This window comes from Rhea americana, unplaced genomic scaffold, assembly GCF_003343005.1.
Source record: "Rhea americana isolate MKP2758 unplaced genomic scaffold, rheAme1 scaffold_25, whole genome shotgun sequence".
Lineage (NCBI taxonomy): Eukaryota > Metazoa > Chordata > Aves > Rheiformes > Rheidae > Rhea > Rhea americana.
This window is the reverse complement of record NW_028186368.1, coordinates 523,507-544,117: the sequence shown is the minus strand read 5'-3', so window position 1 is coordinate 544,117 and position 20,611 is coordinate 523,507. Positions and strand designations below refer to the sequence as shown.

Here is a 20,611-nt window from a genome sequence, read left to right as displayed (position 1 = left end):
AAGGAGTAACTTTGATGCTCAGGTACTGTACAGGGTCCAAAACATATTTTAAGATCAGCTACCTGATGTGTGGGAAAAGGCAAACCACCTATTAGTTGCTCATGATTGTGAATAAAGGGGAGAGATAGTATGTTTAATTCAGTGCTTTTATGTAAGAATATTTTCATTTATTACAAACTCTGCATTCTGTGTTCAAACTATATTCAAAAAAAAAGCCTCACAAAAAAATACACTTAATGACAGTATAGCTATATTAAAMCAATATTCCTTAGCCTTTAATTCACTGAAAGAGACACTAAAAGAATTAGAATTCTTTCTGTTTCATAGTTTGGATTTTCTTTGACTGAAATACTGTGATTATAGATATTAGAATGTAATTATTATATCTGGYTTATGAAGGAGAGCAGGAAGTGGCTACAAAGACCATGCAACACTGCTCAAAGGCTGAACAAACTGTTTCTGTGAAGTCAATATCATTTCAAAAGTGCTCTGAAGTTTGTCATACAATCCCCTGCCTGCTGATGAATAAATTCTCCTTGTTCAATCTCAGTTTATACAAAAGCTTCTGGTWAGAGGTAGAGAAACACAGATCAGCATGCAAGCCAGTCAGGAAAAAAAAAGGAAATACATTTAGAGGCTGTACGATCAGGCACGTATCAGCTGACACGTAAATGCTGTAACTACAATTGATTCTATAAAGCACATTTCTTCAAAGACTTGAGAGAAAACATACTAAAATATAGTATAGGTTTAAGTATTATTACTTTTGTTCTGTCTTTTTGTTGTTTAAAATGTCTCAGTGAACTTAACATGAAGATAAAAATAAAAAAGCAACAACATAAAATAAGAGCTAAAAATACATGTATTGATTCAATCCTCCACCACGTGCAGTATGAGAAAAACAGGGATCAATATTTAAGAGTTTATAAGAAATACTGATATTAACAGCTCTGAAAGACAAGCACAGGAGAGCACAGCTGGAATTATCAGCTCCATCTACAAGTCTATTCCCTGTCAGAGATTACTACCCAAATAATAATAGTGGCAGGAGTGACACCAGTGGAGATGAGCTTGCACTAATACAGTAGGCTGAGTGGTGGTGACTGAAGCGAAGGTATACATTTACTCCTGTTGAGTCTGTAGTAAGGACGGAGTAATACCTGGCAGAAAAGCAGAGATGATAGATAAAGCACAGAAAATAAAGTTTTAAACTATGACAACTGTTTGGTTCATTGGATCGATTGTATAGGATATTTTATTGCTGAAATGCTGCAGGAAAGAAATATTCCAAATTTTACCTCAAGAAGATTGAAATGAATCCACAGATCTATCTGAAATTATGTAACTCTTCTACAGTGCCTGAAATATGTTCTTCTGAGGTCATATAACTGTTTTCTGGCTTAAAGAAATGTATATTCACTCTGTTGAAAATAAATATTTAGAAACATTTGAAAGCTCCTGATGATAATTTGAGCTCAGAATAATTGTTTCAGGGGAAATGGAAAGAAGATGCAGAGCTATAATTTGCAACTGGTCACTACAGGCAAGAGTTACCAGACAAATTTTTTGTGTACTTTCACCAGACATTTTCAGCATTGAGCTTAACTTCCTAACTCACTTAAATTTTCACATATTGTAACTTTCACATTTGAAAAATTTACCCAAAATCTCTTTCTCCCAGTACTTTCAATCTCATTAAGAGATATGAGAATGGGKAAGTATCTTGCTCATTAATAGGATCTTTTTCTTTTAAACACAGATAATATTATGAATTTGAGTATGTTCAATCCTGAAGCAATCACAGTGCCTTTAAGGTCCCACTGAGATCACAAAAATTGTAATTACTGAAATGCATATTATTTATATGAGACACAAAAAGAGCATGATTAGGGTTCTGGAATAGTTTTTCAAGTTTTCATTTTTATACCATGACTGCTATAAAAAGAAAGAACTATGAACATATAATTCATTTATATTTTTTATAAAGATGTATCACATGGGGAAAAAAGCTGCAGTCAATGTGCTGATGGCACTACATGTGAAACAGATATCAGGCTAAGATCAGCATGACAGAAGTGTTTCAGTGAGTCAGTATTTGATTATGGTAGTCAAATGTAGGTGTAGGAAAACATGTGTTTTATTGTTATTTTAATATACTCAGATCAATATATGAGTTAAATATTCACAACCAAGATGATCTTTGTTTTTTGACAGAGATAATACCCTAACTTTGTAGAACTCTATATTTAATACTTCAGAACTCAATCATTTTGGAGAAGAACTATATGTTTTGCTAGAAATTTTAAGACTTTTTCTACTTTATATAGAAAATTTTTAAAGTTTCCAATTTAAAGAGCCCTACAAAGCTGGTTTATTTTTTTCAGATAATAGGTGAATTTTTACCTAATTAAAAATAAAAGCAAATTATCAAATTCAATATATCTGATACTACCACCACCACTATGACTTGGCCCTTTCTATATATGGTTATAAGAAATACAATAGATGCCAGGCTGCATAAGAGACAGTGTATGTGAGACATACTGGCAATACAAAGCATAAGCTTGGCTATATTCTTATTTGACAGAAACCACTATCTTATGATTGAAACAAAGACATTTCACTGCCAGGAAAAAGAAACAAAGTGGGAATTCTAAAATGCAGTTCAGTTTTGAGTTTCAACTCCAGGTCTTAGATGATATTTCAAGCTACCATGGAGAAATCAGAAGACCCTACAGCAGCAGAAGCAAACCCACTGAAGTCTCCCCAATCTCATTCTTGGGCAGAAACAGACACTTGTGCATGGTACTTCATCCTGACAGCAGATCAAAATCAGACAGTAACATAATATTCTAAGAAACCAGGCAGTGATTAAAGAAGGCAAAAAAAGAAATTTCAATCTTGCAACCTTTTTGGCTGTTGAGGTTCAAGAATGTTGAAACTAACCAGAATTAATTCTAGACCTTGACCCAACTGACAGAACAGTCTGAGGAGGAAAAGAGCCAGTCAATTCTGTGACAGTCACCTGCCCCTCAGAATCTCACTCCTCACRGATTACTCACTCTTGACCAGGACATTTATAGCATCATTGACAGAAACAAAATGTAGCACAATTCTAATATAAAGACATTATACAGGCTGAACAAAACTAATAAGCAGTTCTGCTCAATACAGAAAGAAGCAAAGTAAGAAAGTCCTTACACAAAATATTTTATTAACGTTGTTATAAAAGGGGAAACCTCATATAACACACAATTCCTTTCCTTTTTATTTTATTAGGTTATGCGACTAAAGGCTGATCTCCATAAACATGAAAGAGGAGAGGAACAGTAACAGGTGGGGGAACCCCAGTAACCTAATAAGGACACCTTGACTCAGCTCCCCTCAGGGCCATAAGAAAAGGATAACGCATTGTCTGGGCGTGAGTCCTACTGAGCTGCGTGAATGTGAGCAGGAGACGTTCTCCCAGGAGAACCTCAGAGTCTGAGGTGGGGGGTCACTGCCTAAAGGGGTATAAGATTCATTAGGGCATGCTGGAAAAAACATTTTGTGTGAGACTTCTTGTCAAATGCTTAGAGGAAGGACCAAAGGCAAGGAAAAGGAAGAATCAAAGTAGACTGAGACAGAATAAGCATGGAAAATAGAGGGATGAGGGCATGAAAGGGGAACTGGGAACACATGTTCAGACTCACTGCTGACTTGACCTTGGGCCACTGACCTGCAGCAGCCTTGCCTCTACCAGGCTATAGATTCAGCATTTCCTAATACATGTTCCTACTGTATTCAGCAATGCCTAACAYGTTAACAGAGCCACTGCTGCAGAAACTTCTGTTCCACTCTAAATGCTTCAGGCTGAAGTTTTGTCAGGCTACTCCTTCAGACAGCTTTGTGGGTTTCTGACTAGCGATTGCCTAAGTTCTAGTAGAGTGTTCTACTGAGAGGGGATAGGTATTTTGATGAGTAGGAAGTTTCAATACAGTTAATAACCCACTTGGAAAAGTTACTAGAGAAGAGAAAGCAACTTCTGCCCTTCAGACTCATCCAAAATCATAACAATGCTAGATGATTTGATATACATCTTTATTTAGTAACAGAACAAAGTCCTAAAAATACTTATTATATGGAACTTAAAAGCTTACATGATAGCCATGAAGTGTTAAAAATGTGTTGATGAATTGATTTATTTGGAATTCTGAGGCTATTTTTCATGTAAATTTCAAATGCAGTCTCAGAGTGACCCTGTCCTCCTGAAAACAATGTATATGAAAGACATGCCCTTAACGTATGAAATTCACTAATCCATAAAACATAAGTAATGGTTACCAAAACTACCATTTTGGTGGTTCTCCATACAATCATATGGATATATAGAGAAACATTATGAAATAGATTCAAGGGATGACACAGGTTATTTCATCTGCAATGACAAAAGCACCATAYTCAAGTTCTAGATAGTGAGTGGCTCCTTAATCATTGTGAAACAATCAACCAAAATAATGTGGTGTGAGGAAAGAATCAAATTACTTTCCACAGTATATCTGCTGAAATAACAACACAATAGATCTTGACAAAGCTAATTAATAGTTTCATGTATTTCAGGGTCAACAGTCAATAAATAATTCAGTACAGCTGGAACACAAGAGTCCATGGATAAACATGAGTTGGTGATCTACAGTGAAAGATTTCTAGGGACTAGGCAGAGAAAAAGATTAACAAACTATTATGAATGACACAGAGAAATGGGTGAATTAATCAGTCAAGGGATCAAAGGCAGCAATACAAAGTCATTTTTCCAGATCCTGAATATAAGAAGGAATTCAAAACTAAAACCTGCTTAAAAATCAAATTGCTAAACATTTTGAAACATATAATTAGATAAAATATAAGTCAAATGATACTTGCTTTCACCTTTCTCCTCAGCAGCCTCTAGACGTTGCCGCTCTTCCTCTAGCTTCAGTATCTCTTGCATTTCTCTTCTGTAATCAAAAGATTACTCATCTTAAGATTTGTATAAATACTACTGAAGCAAACTGCAAACATATTAAATGAAAGTAAAGATATGGAAAAATACTGTTGAAAATTGAAATACAATTTGGTTTGTACCAAACAGAAGTTGAAAATATTTTATCCTCCAAAATGTTATTGTATAATAAAAAAAAAGCCTGGGGCTGATGGAAACACATTAGCTAGAAAATCTTCTGTCACCACAAGCACTGTTCTAAATGAGTTGTTTCTCAAATTAACATACATTRGATTATTTCAAATACATCAGAATCAGTCTTAATGTACTTTTTAGTACACTTGTATTGCTTGATAAATGCACTGATATCCTTAACACAAAGTAAGACTGGAATTTTTTGTGATCATTTTAAACAATCAGCTATTTAGTATATTTTACCTTTCTTCTTCTTCTTCTTCTTTCTCTTTTAATGCTTCATCTGTTAGTCTTTTCAAAATCTTAGCATCAATTTCATCCTTATTTGCTAAGTACAGTCTGTGTAGTAAACAGATTCCTGCAATAGTTATACAACAGCACTAGATTTTATAAAGCTGCATAAAATTAAAACTCTTTGAGATAGGCAAATGATTTAATAAATGATAGACAACTTAGCTACTTCTTTTTAGAGCCCCTAAAGGCATATATACCACTGAAATGCCATTATAATGCTGCTTTTTAAGGTTTTAGAGCTTTGTTTTCAATTTCAGGAGTCTAACTGAGTCCCGGATATAGAAAGGTTATGATGGAAGCTATACAGGGGAGACAGCATTTAAAAGATTTCTCTTACATTTCCTTTACATTGTCTGTTACTCTGGCATTTATTTGGTGTGTACGTGTATAAAGAAAACTATGAAGGAACAAACAAAATTCTAATTAAAGTGTAAGACTCTACATATCTATAGTGCTGCAGCAGGTTGACAGAAATAAAGAATATGCTGTTTCTATGGGGAACTCTGTGGATTTATTTACTTTGGCAAATAGATTTATAATATATGGCTGATTGGCCAAACTCTGTTTATATCAGTGGTGTTAYGTTAATTTAGGCTAGCTCAGGGAGCGGAGTACAAAGTAATGATTAAAAGTGCTGTGCAAATGTAAATTCCAGAACATCATCATTATTTAAGAGATAAAAGTATGAAGAAAGAAAGAAAGAATTAACAAAATTGCTGAAAGGAAAATAAGGAAGAAGAAAAGACAAAATAGCTAAGTTCAAGGAAACACAGCCATAAGCAAAAAGCTAGACCTTTAGCCACTCCCTAAAGCAGACATTATGCTCATCTCTTCCACCTTATCTTACTCATCCTCGTTCCTCCCACGCTTCATGTGTTCACTATAGTCAACTCACATAAAATATTTTTATCTGTATTTGAGCTATGATAAACAAGTTACTTAACTGCTAGAAACATTGAGCTGCTGTTGATTTGAGGCAGAGGATAATTTTGTGTGAATAGCACAGATTTTTTGATTTTTTTGATTAAGCATATTTTTGAAGACGAAAGCTGAATGAAGGGATTTTTTTAAATATTGTTTTTAAATTGGTTGTTTTTAATATATGTTTTGAGATAATTCTTCCTAGATATTCTTATGCAAAAGAGTTGTGAGAAAGGACAAGGCACAGTGTCCCACAAACTAGGTTCTTGGACATTTTGAAGTTCTTATGTTTTCTGGAAAGGGAAGATTGGGCATGGAAATTCAATCTAAATGAGTCCTGAAGTTTTCTGGAGCATCTGAGACAGGATCTTCTTGAATGATAGGAACAACCAATGTGATTTTCTGATAAACACTGGATCTAGAACTTTTATAGAAAGGTCCAGTCTGAACTGAGTCTGTACACAAGCTCTGGCCGTATTTGGAAGGCTCTGAGCTGAAGATGTTTAAGATGTTACAAAATTTCACAAAGCTATGTGACCAACTAGTGTTGGGTACTGTAGCTTAGTTGAGGATAATTTTGTAAGGCTGATACCAGATTTTCAAAAAAAAATTTTTTTTTCTTTTCCCTGAGGAATACTGCGAAGTTTTGTGTTCTGAAGAACACTTTGTAAGCTTGATTTGCCCATGTTGATTTTTATATTCAGGGACAAGGGCTTGAAAAGCTGTCTGGACTGATTCTAATATCAGGTAGTTACTGAGTTTTCTTGAACTGTCTGGGTAAGAATAGACATATTCTTTTCTTGAAGGGGAATTTCTAATACTAAAATGCATTTTGATAATGAACTTGGGTTGAACAGGTAATGATTRCACATTGCCCAAGGCAATGAAGTCTGCTGTGTGGTGTGAATCAAGTAGGCATAATCCATTAAGACACGATTTGACAGGCAAAACTTTTAACAATGTTTGAATATGTTTAGTTTTTCATACTTAGTACCAATCTTCCTTCTTGCTTGAAATGCTGAAGCAAAAATCCCTTCCCCTGAATTCATGGGTACTAAGCTATTGTATCCAGCTGGATAGGAAGTTCATCAAGTTTTTTTTTGTTAGTTTTTTTTTCCCAACTATAAGCAGGGAAATTTGATTACAAGCCAACTTGCAAGCCTAGTGGCCAGCCATACACAGAATATGAGAGTCCAGAAATACAAGAGTCCAGAAATACAAGACTCCAGTGATCTTTACTAACACTGATAATTATAAATAGGAGTATGTAGAAATTTCTCTACTGCTTTTATAAAACATTCCTGTTTTCATTCTATTAATTCCCTTCATCTGAATTGTAAGAAATGGAGGGTACCTTCACTGATTCAGTGTATCCTTCTGTTCACTTTTCATAGATGCTTGTAACTTCATAAATGGGACATAAAAAATGAATTTTCTTGCAAGTATACTTTATACACAGATATCAAAATAGAAAGGAAAAAGGATTATAAGTTTCATTAGTTTGCATTTACTAACCATTGTTTTCTGTATCCTGCAGACAGACAACAGTGTCAGGTAAAAGTCCTTTTTCTGATAAAGCTGACCAGTGATCTACTGACAGAGGATAGTTATCCACTACCCATCCTCCTTTTTCTGGAGCACCAGGAAACCTGTCTTTGTTCTTCTTAGTGAGCTGTTATAAGAAGTTGGAGACAGTAATATAAAAGAAAAATACAGCCTGTGAGCTGTTTACAAAGACTGTACAGTACAAAATGATTTTCTAAACTTTATAAGTCTTTCTCTATTGTTGTTTCATGTTAATAAAATATAAGACATTTATAATTTTACATGTCTTAATGAAATAAAAACATTTTAAAAAGAGATGAACATACTAGAATTTTTTTAAGGTTGTCTGCAAATGATTTGGATTTCAGTTTTGAGATTTACAAACCAGTGAACAAATTTAAAACAATCCAAGATTCTTGGATTAGCCTTCAAATACAATTCTTTCCACAAACACTTGTATCTAGTGGTGAGCTCTATGACCAAACTGATGAAATACACTAACACTCTTTTAATGAAGAAATAATTCCATAGTTCTCATTATGTGATATATTATGTGACAACAAGATTCCCAAGTTCAAGCTAGACAAATTTAAATAATAAATTAGATACTTTTCAAAATAAGCGAGAAGGTGATGAATGTATTGTATAAGAACAGTTTCACCAAGGTAGAGCAAAGATTCATATAGCGTGGTAATTTATCTTTAAAAGTGACTAAGAGTGTAAGAATAGGGCAAGAGTACAGTGATACTTCTCTCAGATAATTCTCCCAGCCTTTAATAGCTTGTAGCTCAGAAACTTTGTGAGACAGAAATGGTTTGTAGGCATATAGAGTCCCTCAATAGATTTTTGTCTTTCATGATCTTGTTCCAYCTCTCCTCAGTCCTATGTAAGTTTTTTAGATTATGTGACACACACCAGATTGATCAAATCGAAGAAYTAACAATATGTATTGATAATAAACAAACAGTTACATGGAGCTCTTAGAAAGAAAGTGCTTTGTTATGTAGTACTTGTRGTTTTACCTCTGCAATAGCTCTCTCCAATACTTCAGCGTATACTTCAGGTGATAGCACTATTTCAGATTCTGACACATTTATTACAGCTTCTTCTACCATTGCTTGAACTTCTGGGTGGTCAGAAGTTATCTCTGGCATTCTTAACAATGATTCTTTTGCTGCAGCTGCATAAAAAAAAAATTACATACCATGCTTTTAATATAGATTTATTTTAAGCACTTCACAAATTTCTTAAGTATTCTAAATATCCTCTCCTCAGGAATAACTTCTTGGCCACTAAATGTAGCCACCACAGAGTAGAAAGTAGTAGACATTATAAGGCAAAGCAATCTTACAAAATAATATTGAGAACGAATCAAAGAACAGTCCCTCTAAATGAAGTTCAGGAGAGTATTTCGTAATGATTTTGTTAGATTTTTTTGTCTCTGCTGTCTCATTCCAAAAAAAACCTTTAAACTGTAACAGTATTTTTTTTTATCACTAAATGAAATATTGTTTCAATATTGTTTCACTTGCAGCACCTGAGAATTTGTCACGGAAGTCTAACTCAAAAGCYTGACCAAATTAATTTAAAAATTAATACAAATCATAGTTCAAGATAGCATATCATCTATGGTCAAGAAACTTACATTCCCTAAAATGCACAAATCACTCGTACTGGATTGATATTTGATTATTAATTGCTGATACAATGTAATGTAATTGTTCAAAAATTTTTTGAGGGAATAKTAGAGTTAGTTCACTATTTACATACCAATTTGATAAAATGAGAGCATAATTCAGTGAGGAACTGATTATAGCAAATGCAGTAATTATTATGTGAAGAATATAATTTGGAAAAAATGGCATGCTTTTTGTAATTATACCAATATTTTACACTGATTTTGTTGATATTTTCTAACATGCATAAATTTACACATTGTCAGGTTATTTTCACCAAGTAACTTCAAGTTCGCAAGTAACTCCCTAGGAAAAAGTCAATTATCTTGTTAAGTGTTTACATACAGTAAAAAAAAAAAAAAAAAAAAAAAAAAAAAAAAAAAAAATCAGATTTTACAGTTTTCATAGCTAAAGAGCCTATATTCTACCTCTCCTCTCCAGCTTGAGAAATAGATATTTCATCAGTGGTGTCTCTTAATAGTTTTTGCTGGTATACAATTTCATAATATTAAAGAAAAAATGTGATTGAAGCACCATTAGTTTTTTTTCAAAAAGACAAAGAAATGCATCTAGGCAACTCTATAATATTTTTGCAGAGATTTCTCTGCTTAATTACAAATGAACAGAGCAATATAATCTTACACTATTTCAAGAAAAATAGTGAAACTGATAAGCACAATAAGTTTATATATTGCTATAATTTGTCATTCTATAATTGGTAGTTCTTGAGTAATATATTTTTACATTGTTAAAACTGAGGTAGTGCTCAAGTAATTATAGAACTTTCAATGACATTTCTATTCTACACAGTACTTGTTAATATTATGGATAAGGTATTATGCATCATGTGGAAAGATAATTCTAAATTTGATAGCTGASCCTCTAGTATCTACAGCATTCTGGTGATACTCTGTGGCAAATTTAGAAAAAGAATTACATTTGAGAAGTATATTGAATTAAACAGAAGAACGGGAGAGGCCTTTATTTTTGTATTTAACATTGCTTCCATKTTCTCAATTTTTAGCACGCAAACAATCTTTACATTAGAACTTTAGAGCCTATTAAAATGTGCAACACTTTTYACATCTTTGGGAGCTATTGTTTCAGTCTGTTCACAACAGGAATCATCATATGAATGACAAACACTCACMCTTTCAAGTTTTCTTCATGTCTATGAAAGATATTAATAAGGTATTTTTTTAGGGATAACTGCACATTRGAGGCTGGAAGATACTGCCTAAGACATCTGTGCATGCAAACTGTTCACAGAAATAACAGCTAGCAAATGTTCTTCTAATGGTCCATGTCAACCTGAAAACTATGTTTCAGTATGCATATTATTAGGCTACTACAATGATAAATCATTTGCTTGTACTATACAAAATTACTATAAATTAAGAGAAAAGAGAATTTGATAATAAATGAGTTATGTCAAAACAATGAAACATTTTAACTGAGAAATGAAGCATAGAAGAAACAGGAACACAACTCTTTGGTACCAACAGAACACTGACTATCACATGTACTTGAAGCCAATTAACTTTCATAGAATCATAGAATCATAGAATCAGTAAGGTTGRAAGAGACCATCTAGTCCAACCTCCCTGCTCAGCAGGGTCACATAGAGCATGGTAGACAGGGTTGCATCCAGGCGGGCATTGAAGATCTCCAGAGAAGGAGACTCCACAACCTCYCWGGGCAACCTGGKCCAGTGCTCCGTCACTCTCACAGGGAAGAAATTCCCCCTCAYGGTCAGGCRGAAYTKCCTGTGCTTCARTTTCTGCCCATTGCCTCTTGTCCTGTCACATGMGACAACTGAAAAGAGTTTGTCCCCATCGCCTTGACACCCTCCCTTCAGGTACTTGTACACACTGATAAGATCCCCCCTCAGTCTTCTCTTCCTCAGGCTAAACAGGCCCAGCTCTCACAGCCGTTTCTCATAGGGCAGATGCTCCAGCCCTCTGATCATCCTCGTAGCCCTACGCTGGACTCCCTCCAGGAGCTCCATGTCTCTCTTGTACTGGGGAGCCCACAACTGGATGCAGTACTCGAGATGAGGCCTCACCAGGGCTGAGTAGAGGGGCAGAATCACCTCCCTCGACCTGCTGGCAACASTCTTCCCAATGCACCCCAGGATACCATTGGCCTTCCTGGCCACAAGGGCACATTGCTGGCTCATGGTCCACTTGTCATCCACCAGCACTCCCAGGTCTTTCTCTGCAGAGCTGCTCTCTGGAAGGTCGGCCCCCAGCTTGTACTGGTGCCGAGGGTTATTTTTCCCTAGGTGCAGGACMCTGCACTTGCCCTTGTTGAACCTCATCAGCYTCAACTTCACTGCCATCAGCCGAGCCCTTCAAATTATGTGAGTAGYAGCTGGACTGTTGATGCATCCTATGCATTTTTTGCATGAAAATAGATGAACTCAAGAGGCATTCTTCATGTCATACTCACATTTGATTCCATACTTGCTTTGGATAGAACAGTAGTTTTCTTCAAGCTAAACTTCACTCATTTGCTGTGCTCTTGCATGCAGTACATTAGAACACTAGTTAAGAATATAGTTATTTTAAATTTTTTTAAATTCCCCACCTCAAACTTTATTTTTTTAAAACATTAATTCCTTGTCCCAGATAATTTAAATTTAGCATACTTTTAAGTTCCTCATACTCAAGTGGCAAGAGCTCTTATTTCTGAATTCAGATCCTCTTTTCATTTTGTCTTTTGTTTGTGAACTAACACCATTTCTCCTTATTTGTTAAGAACTGCTGAAAAAATCTGATACTATAAAAAGATATATACATGAAAATACCAAAATTTTCWTCAGAATACCTGCCCAGCTCCTACAAAAATTAGTGGGACTTTTTCTCCTTGTATAGAGTCATAGTATTAATGCRTTAACTAACCCAGGTTATCTTTTAATGACAGAATTCACCATTTCATTTTATGTTTCTCAGAATAACAATACTATTAACAAGGAAACATTTTTTAATCTGTAAGGCACTCTGAAAGCATGGAATGACAAGCTTTAAAATAGCTAAGGTTTACTTTTTACCTTCTTGGGTGATGTCAGATTTTACCTCAGTAGTCTGCTCTTCCAAGTTCATTCCTTCTCTGGATTTAGTGGTTTCTTCAGAACCATCTGCTTCTTTGTCACTACTAAGTTCTTGGAAATCTGCCATAGTTATGGAATCATATTAAATTCATAAAAAACTAGATCGGTAAAAAATCTTTTTTTATACAAGTACTTCACCACAAAATCCATCTGACTAAAACAGCTATATCTCAGCCTTCTCTTCATCCCAGTCTCCCAGTCTATGCAATCCCACAATACACCTCCTGGGCACTATTCCATGCCTTGCAACAGGCAAGACTAATACCCATCAGCCTGTGAGATACAAATGGTTCTAGCAGTATCAGTATTTATATGCCCCTTTTTCCCTTTAAGAAAAAAAGAGAATAGAAATATGACAAAAGCCAAGCAAGACTTTAAAAAAAATCCCACAAGTCCTGAACACCTTTTGAACTCAACAGATTTTATACCCCCATACACTTTTCCCTCTCACTTTCTAAATTTTGGGTAGAACGCATAGTGGCATTGTAGTCAGTGAGTTTTATACTGAGTATAATGAAGTTCTGTTTGAGTTGCATGTCATATGAGCGCATTCACAAAATGGGACCTTCTGGGTACATCTACATGACCTTTTTAGTCTGAAAGAGGAGAATATTTTTTAAGTGAATCTCCTGATCGTTCCCACTTAAAATGCTTTGGTGCACATGGCAAACCAGACTTGGAACATACAAACTGGATTCCTTCCAGATGAAAATAAACCAGGAGATATGCTCTATAAGCAGATGGATAAACACTAATAGGTGTTCAGCACATAGGATCAGATTATGGCTAGTCTGAAAGCTCCCTATGCAGGACGTGGATGCCAAATCCTTAGCACCAACTGCTTCAGTTTGCTGATCTGCTCTGATCGCACACAACTAATTCCCAAAAATAGTGGTCCCAAAAATAGTCTCACTGTCTACTCCTGAGCTTGACTTAGGAACACTCAGGACAGTCCAGGGATCATTTTACCTAATTAAACAGATACATGCTTTTGGCACAATTTTTAGTGATTTCATAACCCTACGTAAATGCAGAATTTACTAGCTAATTAACTAAATGATTTTATTGTTAGGAATAGAAAATGTTTTCTATGATAGCTATTCTAGCTCTAAATACAAATTTCCATAAAATGTTTGATTTCCCCTTCAGAAACTTTCTCATCTTCTTTGCCAATTTACATTCTTCATCCTATTATATTTCCACATGAAGTAAAGAAGAAAACTTTAAGCAAAAGAAAAATTGCTTCCAATTAAAATTGCTTCCAAATAAAATTTCTCCAATTTCTTATTAATCCTAATATAGTTACACATCTCTGTCCCTGAAAGCATTTACATACATAGGAATCTGGAATATAGCACCATTAAGGGGTTTTGATTTTGGTTTTCTAGTTCACCATTTTTCTTATCACAATATCAAATTTATTTTTGTATTACAGTCAGCTTCTATGTTTTATAGCACTGGAAGAATATAGTATCTCCTCGTTAGATATGTATCTACCCATGAGTAAGTCAAATACAGTGGTTCTTTGCTTAGTTGAATAAGGCAAAATGGCYGTATTGTCCATCTGAACCAAAACAAGAGCTATCTGGAAAAGGCAGTTCGCCTTCAATGGAAAATTCTAATTTCAAAAGAAATAACTAAAAAAAAAAATCCCCAAATTCATCTGAAATAGAAATTCCAAATTTTGTTTAAAAATAYTGAAAGAATATTTTATTTTTGCCTTTTCAAAATATTTCTTGAATTCATTAAGATCTAAAAGGTAAGCAGCTGAAAACCTAGATGACGGGACAGACTTCAGTCTCAGCAAGTATGCTGAGGATACAAAACTGGGAGGAGTGGCTAATACACCAGAGCATTGCCAGCAGGTGGAGGGAGGTGATCCTTCACTTCTACTCAGCCCTGGTGAGGCCACACCTGGAGTGCTGGGTCCAGTTCTGGGCTCCCCAATACAAGAGACATGGCACTACTRGAGAGAGGGCCAGAAAGATGATTAAGGGACAGGAGCATCTCTCCTATAAGGAAGGTTGAGAGAGCTGGGAACTGTTCAGCCTGGAGAAGAGAAGACTGAGGGGGGAATCTTATCAATGCATTTAAATATCTGAAGGGAGGGTATAGAGAGGATGGGGCCAGACTCTTTTCAGTGGTGCCCAGCAACAGGACAAGAGGCAACAGGCACAAACTGAAACACAGGAAGTTCCATCTGAATAAGAGGAAGAACTTCTTTACTATGAGGGTGACAGAGCACTGGAACAGGTTGCCCAGATTGGTGGTGGAGTCTCAGTCCTTGGAGATGTTCAAAAGCTGTCTGGATAGGATCCTGTACAACATGCTCTAAGTGACTCTGCTTGAGCAGGGGAGTTGGACAGGATCATCTTCAGAGGCCCCTTCCAACCTCAACCATTCCCTGATTCTGTGATTCCAAATTATTAGCACTTTCAAAAGGAGCTCATAAAGCTTCTCACRTGCTTGTGACTCTCAGCTCCAGGATACTTATACATAATAATATCAAAAGCATTGAGTTCTACTCAGCTATTGCTTTCACTTCATGATCTTTCAGTTCATATTTAACACATAATATTTAGAACAGCTTCTATAATATTTTAAAGAAGTCTGAAACATTTACAGGTGAGAGGAATCGCTTCAGTTAAATAAATTAAACACATAAGATAGCTTCAAAGACCATAGAACACCTTATTCACCTGGTTCTTTTGACACTTTTTCGAATTCCAATCTAGTTTTCACTGCTTTTAGGGCTGTTTCTATTGTATCCTTTCGCACTTTCTCTAAGATTTTTTCTCTTGACTCTTCCATGTAGGGTTGAATGAGTTTGGCCATGTCAAGAACCTAATGAAGTTATTTGAAAAAATAAAAATATTACAGAAGAGACATAAGGCATCTAATCCAACAGCTATACAGTAATATGAGTTTGGAAAAGCTCTGCAAATTTACATATAGTTCAAGCACAGTTTGTTCTATATAAAGTAATTTCCAATTTGCAGTGTAATTTAATTATCTTAGATACAAAAGATACTTATCATATTCTTATGCTAAGATAAATAACTTTGACACAGATGTTTGTCTGTATCTCACACAGAGGAGAAATGAGAAAATATTTTTGAAAGTTAAATGCTTTTCTATAAGTGAATTTCACTGAATTACTATGTTTCTTTTGTAGGCTGTATGTTTACAATGTATATTTTAATGACCCACCATGAATAAGAGAGTCAACTCATGAATAAGAGTGACAACTGGCTCCCAGGCCAGTTGAGGCTGATCTCCTTGTTACCTAATACATTTACATACCCACCTTTCCGTTATATTTGTTTGCAATCAGGTTACAAATGGTTGTTCTTCCAGATAACGGGGGACCAAATACTAGTACTTTACAAGGAGGAAGTGGCATTGGTGGTAACAGGTAAGGCCGAGGATTCAACATAAATGTTTTCAATGCCTCTGAGGATGACAGTACATACATTTTGCCTAGAAAACTTAAAACAAAACAAAACAAAGTCAACAAATATAGACAGTTATCTTATGAAATAGAAATAAGAATAAAAAGTGCCAAATGCCACTAACCTGACAGCCAAGTCTGGGATCCCCATTACAATATCACCCTCCTTAAGAGCAACAGGACATATTTGTCCCCACCTGCTTCTCCGCCATCGGTATCTGTTTGCTATTAGTTTGCAGGATGACAGAACCCGGAAAAGTTCATCCTGTTTATTAAAACAGTAATAACAGTATTTATAATTTTTTTCTAAATCTGTATTGTCATGTTCTACATAATTTATTTTTTTTTGGAATATTCTGCCTGAAAACAACAAAATTTTTTTAAAAATTACGCTTTTTAGTATCTTTTTTAAAACTATGTATTTTTTTCAGAATTGCAAGACAATCTTAAGGAGAAACTATTTAGCTTTTACATTTTATTTCATAAAAATAGTACCTAAAGCATATAACTTAAAGTAGCTCTTGTAGGCTTCATTAATTGTTTTCAGAAGTTTTTTAAAAAAGGAAGAGATACAACTCAATCAATTATTGAAGAAGAGAGAAAAAGRCCAAGATTATTTCTTCTAAAGGGGATGAAGAAAGGACAAAGATCTGGGTAGGGGCAATAGAATGGCCAAAATACCTCTTTTAGGTATGCAGAAGTGTCAACTGATAGGAATATGTTTAATAGAGGTTTTAAAGAAGTTAAATAGTGAGTAAGTCACAGAGTTTATAGTGACATTAAATTATTCGTAGCAGTACAGGGAAGTGCTGGATCTGAAGAACTGAAGAAGGACTGAAGAAGAGACTACGAAATTGAGCATTAAAATAGCAGTTATACACAAACAATGGTGAACTCCRAGTTGACTTTCACTGCTCAGGAATAGATCTTGGAGTTAAAATATGCAGTTCCATGAAAACAGCTGGTCAATGACCAATAGTAATCATAGAAACAGATTGAATGCTAGGAATGTTTAGGAAAAAGAGAATAAAACATAAAGTTTCCTTTTTTATATATAAATCTATGCCTCATCTTTACTGCTGTGGGCATTCTGGTGTCTTCATCTCAAGAGGTATATAGCAGGATCAGGAAAGTTCCAGAGAAAGGTAATGTGACTCATCATATTGACCAATATGATTCTAGAAAAAGATTTTCATACAAGATAAAAGATTAAGTAGTCCGAAACTCTTCAGTACAAAAAAAGACACAGGTACACAGGAATCAGACGGAAGTCTGAAATCATGGGTGATATAAGAGGGCAAATGCAGAGAACAAAACTATTCACTGCCTCTTGTGGAACAACAACCAGAGGACAGTGAGTTAGAAGGTGGCAGGTTCAACACAAAGGGAGATAATCCTATGTATACTGTATGCTGCAGAACTCCTTGACCATTGGGTGGATACTTTAGATACTACATTTTACATCAGCTCAAGAGAGAAGTTGACAAGTTCATGGATCAAATTAATAGACACATTGACAATTACTAAACATACAAACTAAATACAGACATAATCTGGCACAGAAAATCCTTCACCTGTGAATTTGGTGGGCATGGGGAAAAAAGAATGCTCTGAAAGCATAACCACAATCAGTGGGGTATCTTCAGTTATAGTACCATTTATATATTTGAAGTTTTGGTGAAGAAATGAGAAAGATAACTGCAAGTGGTTATAGGTGAAACCATGTATGCAGGCACTTCTGTTTTTATGTTTTACTTGAAAGGGGCAGAAATTATTATTGCTATGATTCAAGCAAAATACTACACTAATTTGTCTTATTTCTAATAAATTACAGAAAATAAAATGTGTATGTTTTCAGCTATGCAGGATATTGCTCAATTTGTATTAGCATGATATATTTCTCTTTCAGGAAAAGATTTGAGACTGTGAGATAACAGTCAGCTTCAGAGATTATTATCCTTTAGATAAAGTTTCTTTATTTCTCTGGAAGGAATTCATTCTCATTCCATTGTTAAAACAATCATTTTGTTCAAAATTTTATCATAATGATGAAACTTTTTTTTTTTTTTTAATTAAAGATAACTTTTTCACAGAGATTTAGCTGGATTTCAGTTCCAGGGTTGTTTTAAATCCACATTTCTGAAAGATCAAGACTGAAAAATGCACTTACTGCACAATAAAACAAATTTCTTGCTATGAAAGAAATATAAGCTCATATCAGGAAAAAATATATTTCTATAATTATTACATTTTAGGAAAAAAAAAAAACATACTTACATTTTCCAGTCCCTCTAATGTTTCTTCTTGCTGACTTTGAAGTCTAGTTATAGGAGCTGCATTTCGAACACCCATAGATTGAAGTTGGGTTATCACTGACTGAAGAGAAAAATAACTCTAGAGTAAGTACTAATCAAAATTACTTTTGTGATCTGAAAGGACCCCAAACGTTTTTCTTTTTAATTTTAATTTTATTATTTGTATAATGACCACATATACACTAAGGCCCAATTTTTAGCTTGGGCCATGTTTGTTATTCAGCTCAGCTCATACAAGCTATTTGGTGGATAAAGACAGTGCAAAATGCTGAATCAAAGCCTTCATACCTCTTCCTTTGCTGTGAATCCCAACCCTCCAAAGGGTCAGACTGTGAAGGATTCTCTTCCACTAAGCAGTGGAAGTATGCAGATGAGCTCCACTCTGTGCCAATAGGGTTGGAAAAGGAGACAAATATCTTTAGGAGAGCAGATTATTATGCAGACTTGGAAATAATACAACTTCGGGATATTTATTTTTTAAAGTATTTAATCCAGAAGTCTGCCAATGAGAATCAGAAGATATTATATTTAACTGAAATATTTCTTGAATGCAGTCTTGCTTGAACGCAAGTATTCTTGAAATAGAAGAGCAAATTTTGCCTTAACTGGGCTAGTTTCATAATACGTTTTTGCCTTACTCACAGGTAAAATGGTGGAAATTGTTAAACATCTGTACAGTCTTTAGTATAACTCTTCTGTTGTGATGTTGACAAACAGATTATAAATAATGAAATTTTGTCTTTCAACAATTTTGTCTTTTATCTCTAAAAAACAGGTCTTTTTCTCTGTGTGTATGACTACTCTTGATAATAAAGCTAACTGTAAAATCAAATATTTGCAGAATTGTAACAGATTCAATTCCTTTCCAACAAGGGATGGGAAAGTCCAGGGGCAACTCACTTCCTACATCAAAGACAATCTCTTGATTCTCCTTTTTCAATCCTACACTTTACATCCTAATTTAAAACAATTTTTATTTCTGAGATAGAAGGTGAAATTATTTATCTTCAAAATTTATCAATGTAATCTTTAATATGTAGAATAATTTGTTATGTCATGAGCTAAAAATCCATAGAAACAAAGACTTCTGTGAAAAGGGAAAAAGGAACAGATTATCCTCTATTTAACTGTAAAAAAATACCAAAGACCATAAAAATTCCTTTATTAATTAAGGCACCACCACATCAAGCCAATTCTGTAAATATGTTTTACYGAGAATGTTTTAGTTTTGCATGTTAATAACGGTATTTGACACTAATACAGGTTATAAAGCATGACAAATACATGGATACAATACAAAATAGTTTGTAGCCTGTCTGTAAATATTCTTGTGTAACATATATGGAAACTTGGGCTGAGTGGTGAACCTTTTGACTTTTTTTAACATAACAACAAAAGTAGGCATTTCAAAGGTGATGTTTGTGATTATAATTTAATGAGTTTTATGTTCAACTTAGAATGTTGCCAACACTAGAAAAAAATCTACAAAACTGATAATTCTTTTCTAATTGAAGTTATTTAAGCTGGTGCATAGTTTACTTACTGCAAAGAGGTCATTTGATTGCTTATTTCCATCCAATTCAATAAGATATTGAGAATCCTGCTCAGCCATCAAGTCCTGTTTAAGAATACAGACATGTTCATCAGCTGAGAATATACTTAACCAGATAATGACATTCGAGCTCATTCTGTTCCTATAAATATCAAAAGTTGGAATCCTGTGGACTCCAAGTTTTCCTGTGGACAACCAATTTTCACTACTCTGATGACTTATAAAATTGTGTGCCAGGAAACTTCTATTTTAATACTGATCAATAAATACAGAGAGAATTACAAAATTATAGTTACAATGGGTTCAAAAATCAGATTAGACAACCTAGGCCAAAGTCAAAATAGCTACAAATAATCTAGATAAATTAACATTTCATGTATGAATTCAATTTCTAACTGTCTAATTACTGTCAATACTTAATTCTCTGGTGAGAAGTGGTGATAATGTTAAGTAACAGGTATCTTGGAAATACCAGCCATGACATCAAAGTTTTAATTTTGGTCCCAATTCTGAATTTCTGTAAACCTTAAGCAATATATTTGATTTTTCTTATTTTTAATTTTCCTATCAGTAAACAAGACATCATAGAC

General features: G+C 34.5%; 1 protein-coding gene across 1 annotated transcript in view; it reads right to left on the bottom strand.

Annotated features, from left to right (window-relative positions):
• AK9 (adenylate kinase 9) overlaps positions 1-20,611 on the bottom strand; it is a 72,585-nt gene that overhangs the window by 38,854 nt on the left and 13,120 nt on the right. Inside the window, exons 9-17 of the mRNA XM_085306974.1 lie at positions 20,013-20,087; positions 18,432-18,530; positions 16,280-16,419; positions 16,011-16,191; positions 15,403-15,547; positions 8,938-9,083; positions 7,886-8,042; positions 5,399-5,513; positions 4,909-4,976 (exon numbers count right to left, since the gene is read on the bottom strand). Coding sequence (XP_085163100.1) covers positions 4,909-4,976; positions 5,399-5,513; positions 7,886-8,042; positions 8,938-9,083; positions 15,403-15,547; positions 16,011-16,191; positions 16,280-16,419; positions 18,432-18,530; positions 20,013-20,087 — 1,126 coding nt within the window. The remainder of the gene's footprint in view (positions 1-4,908; positions 4,977-5,398; positions 5,514-7,885; positions 8,043-8,937; positions 9,084-15,402; positions 15,548-16,010; positions 16,192-16,279; positions 16,420-18,431; positions 18,531-20,012; positions 20,088-20,611) is intronic.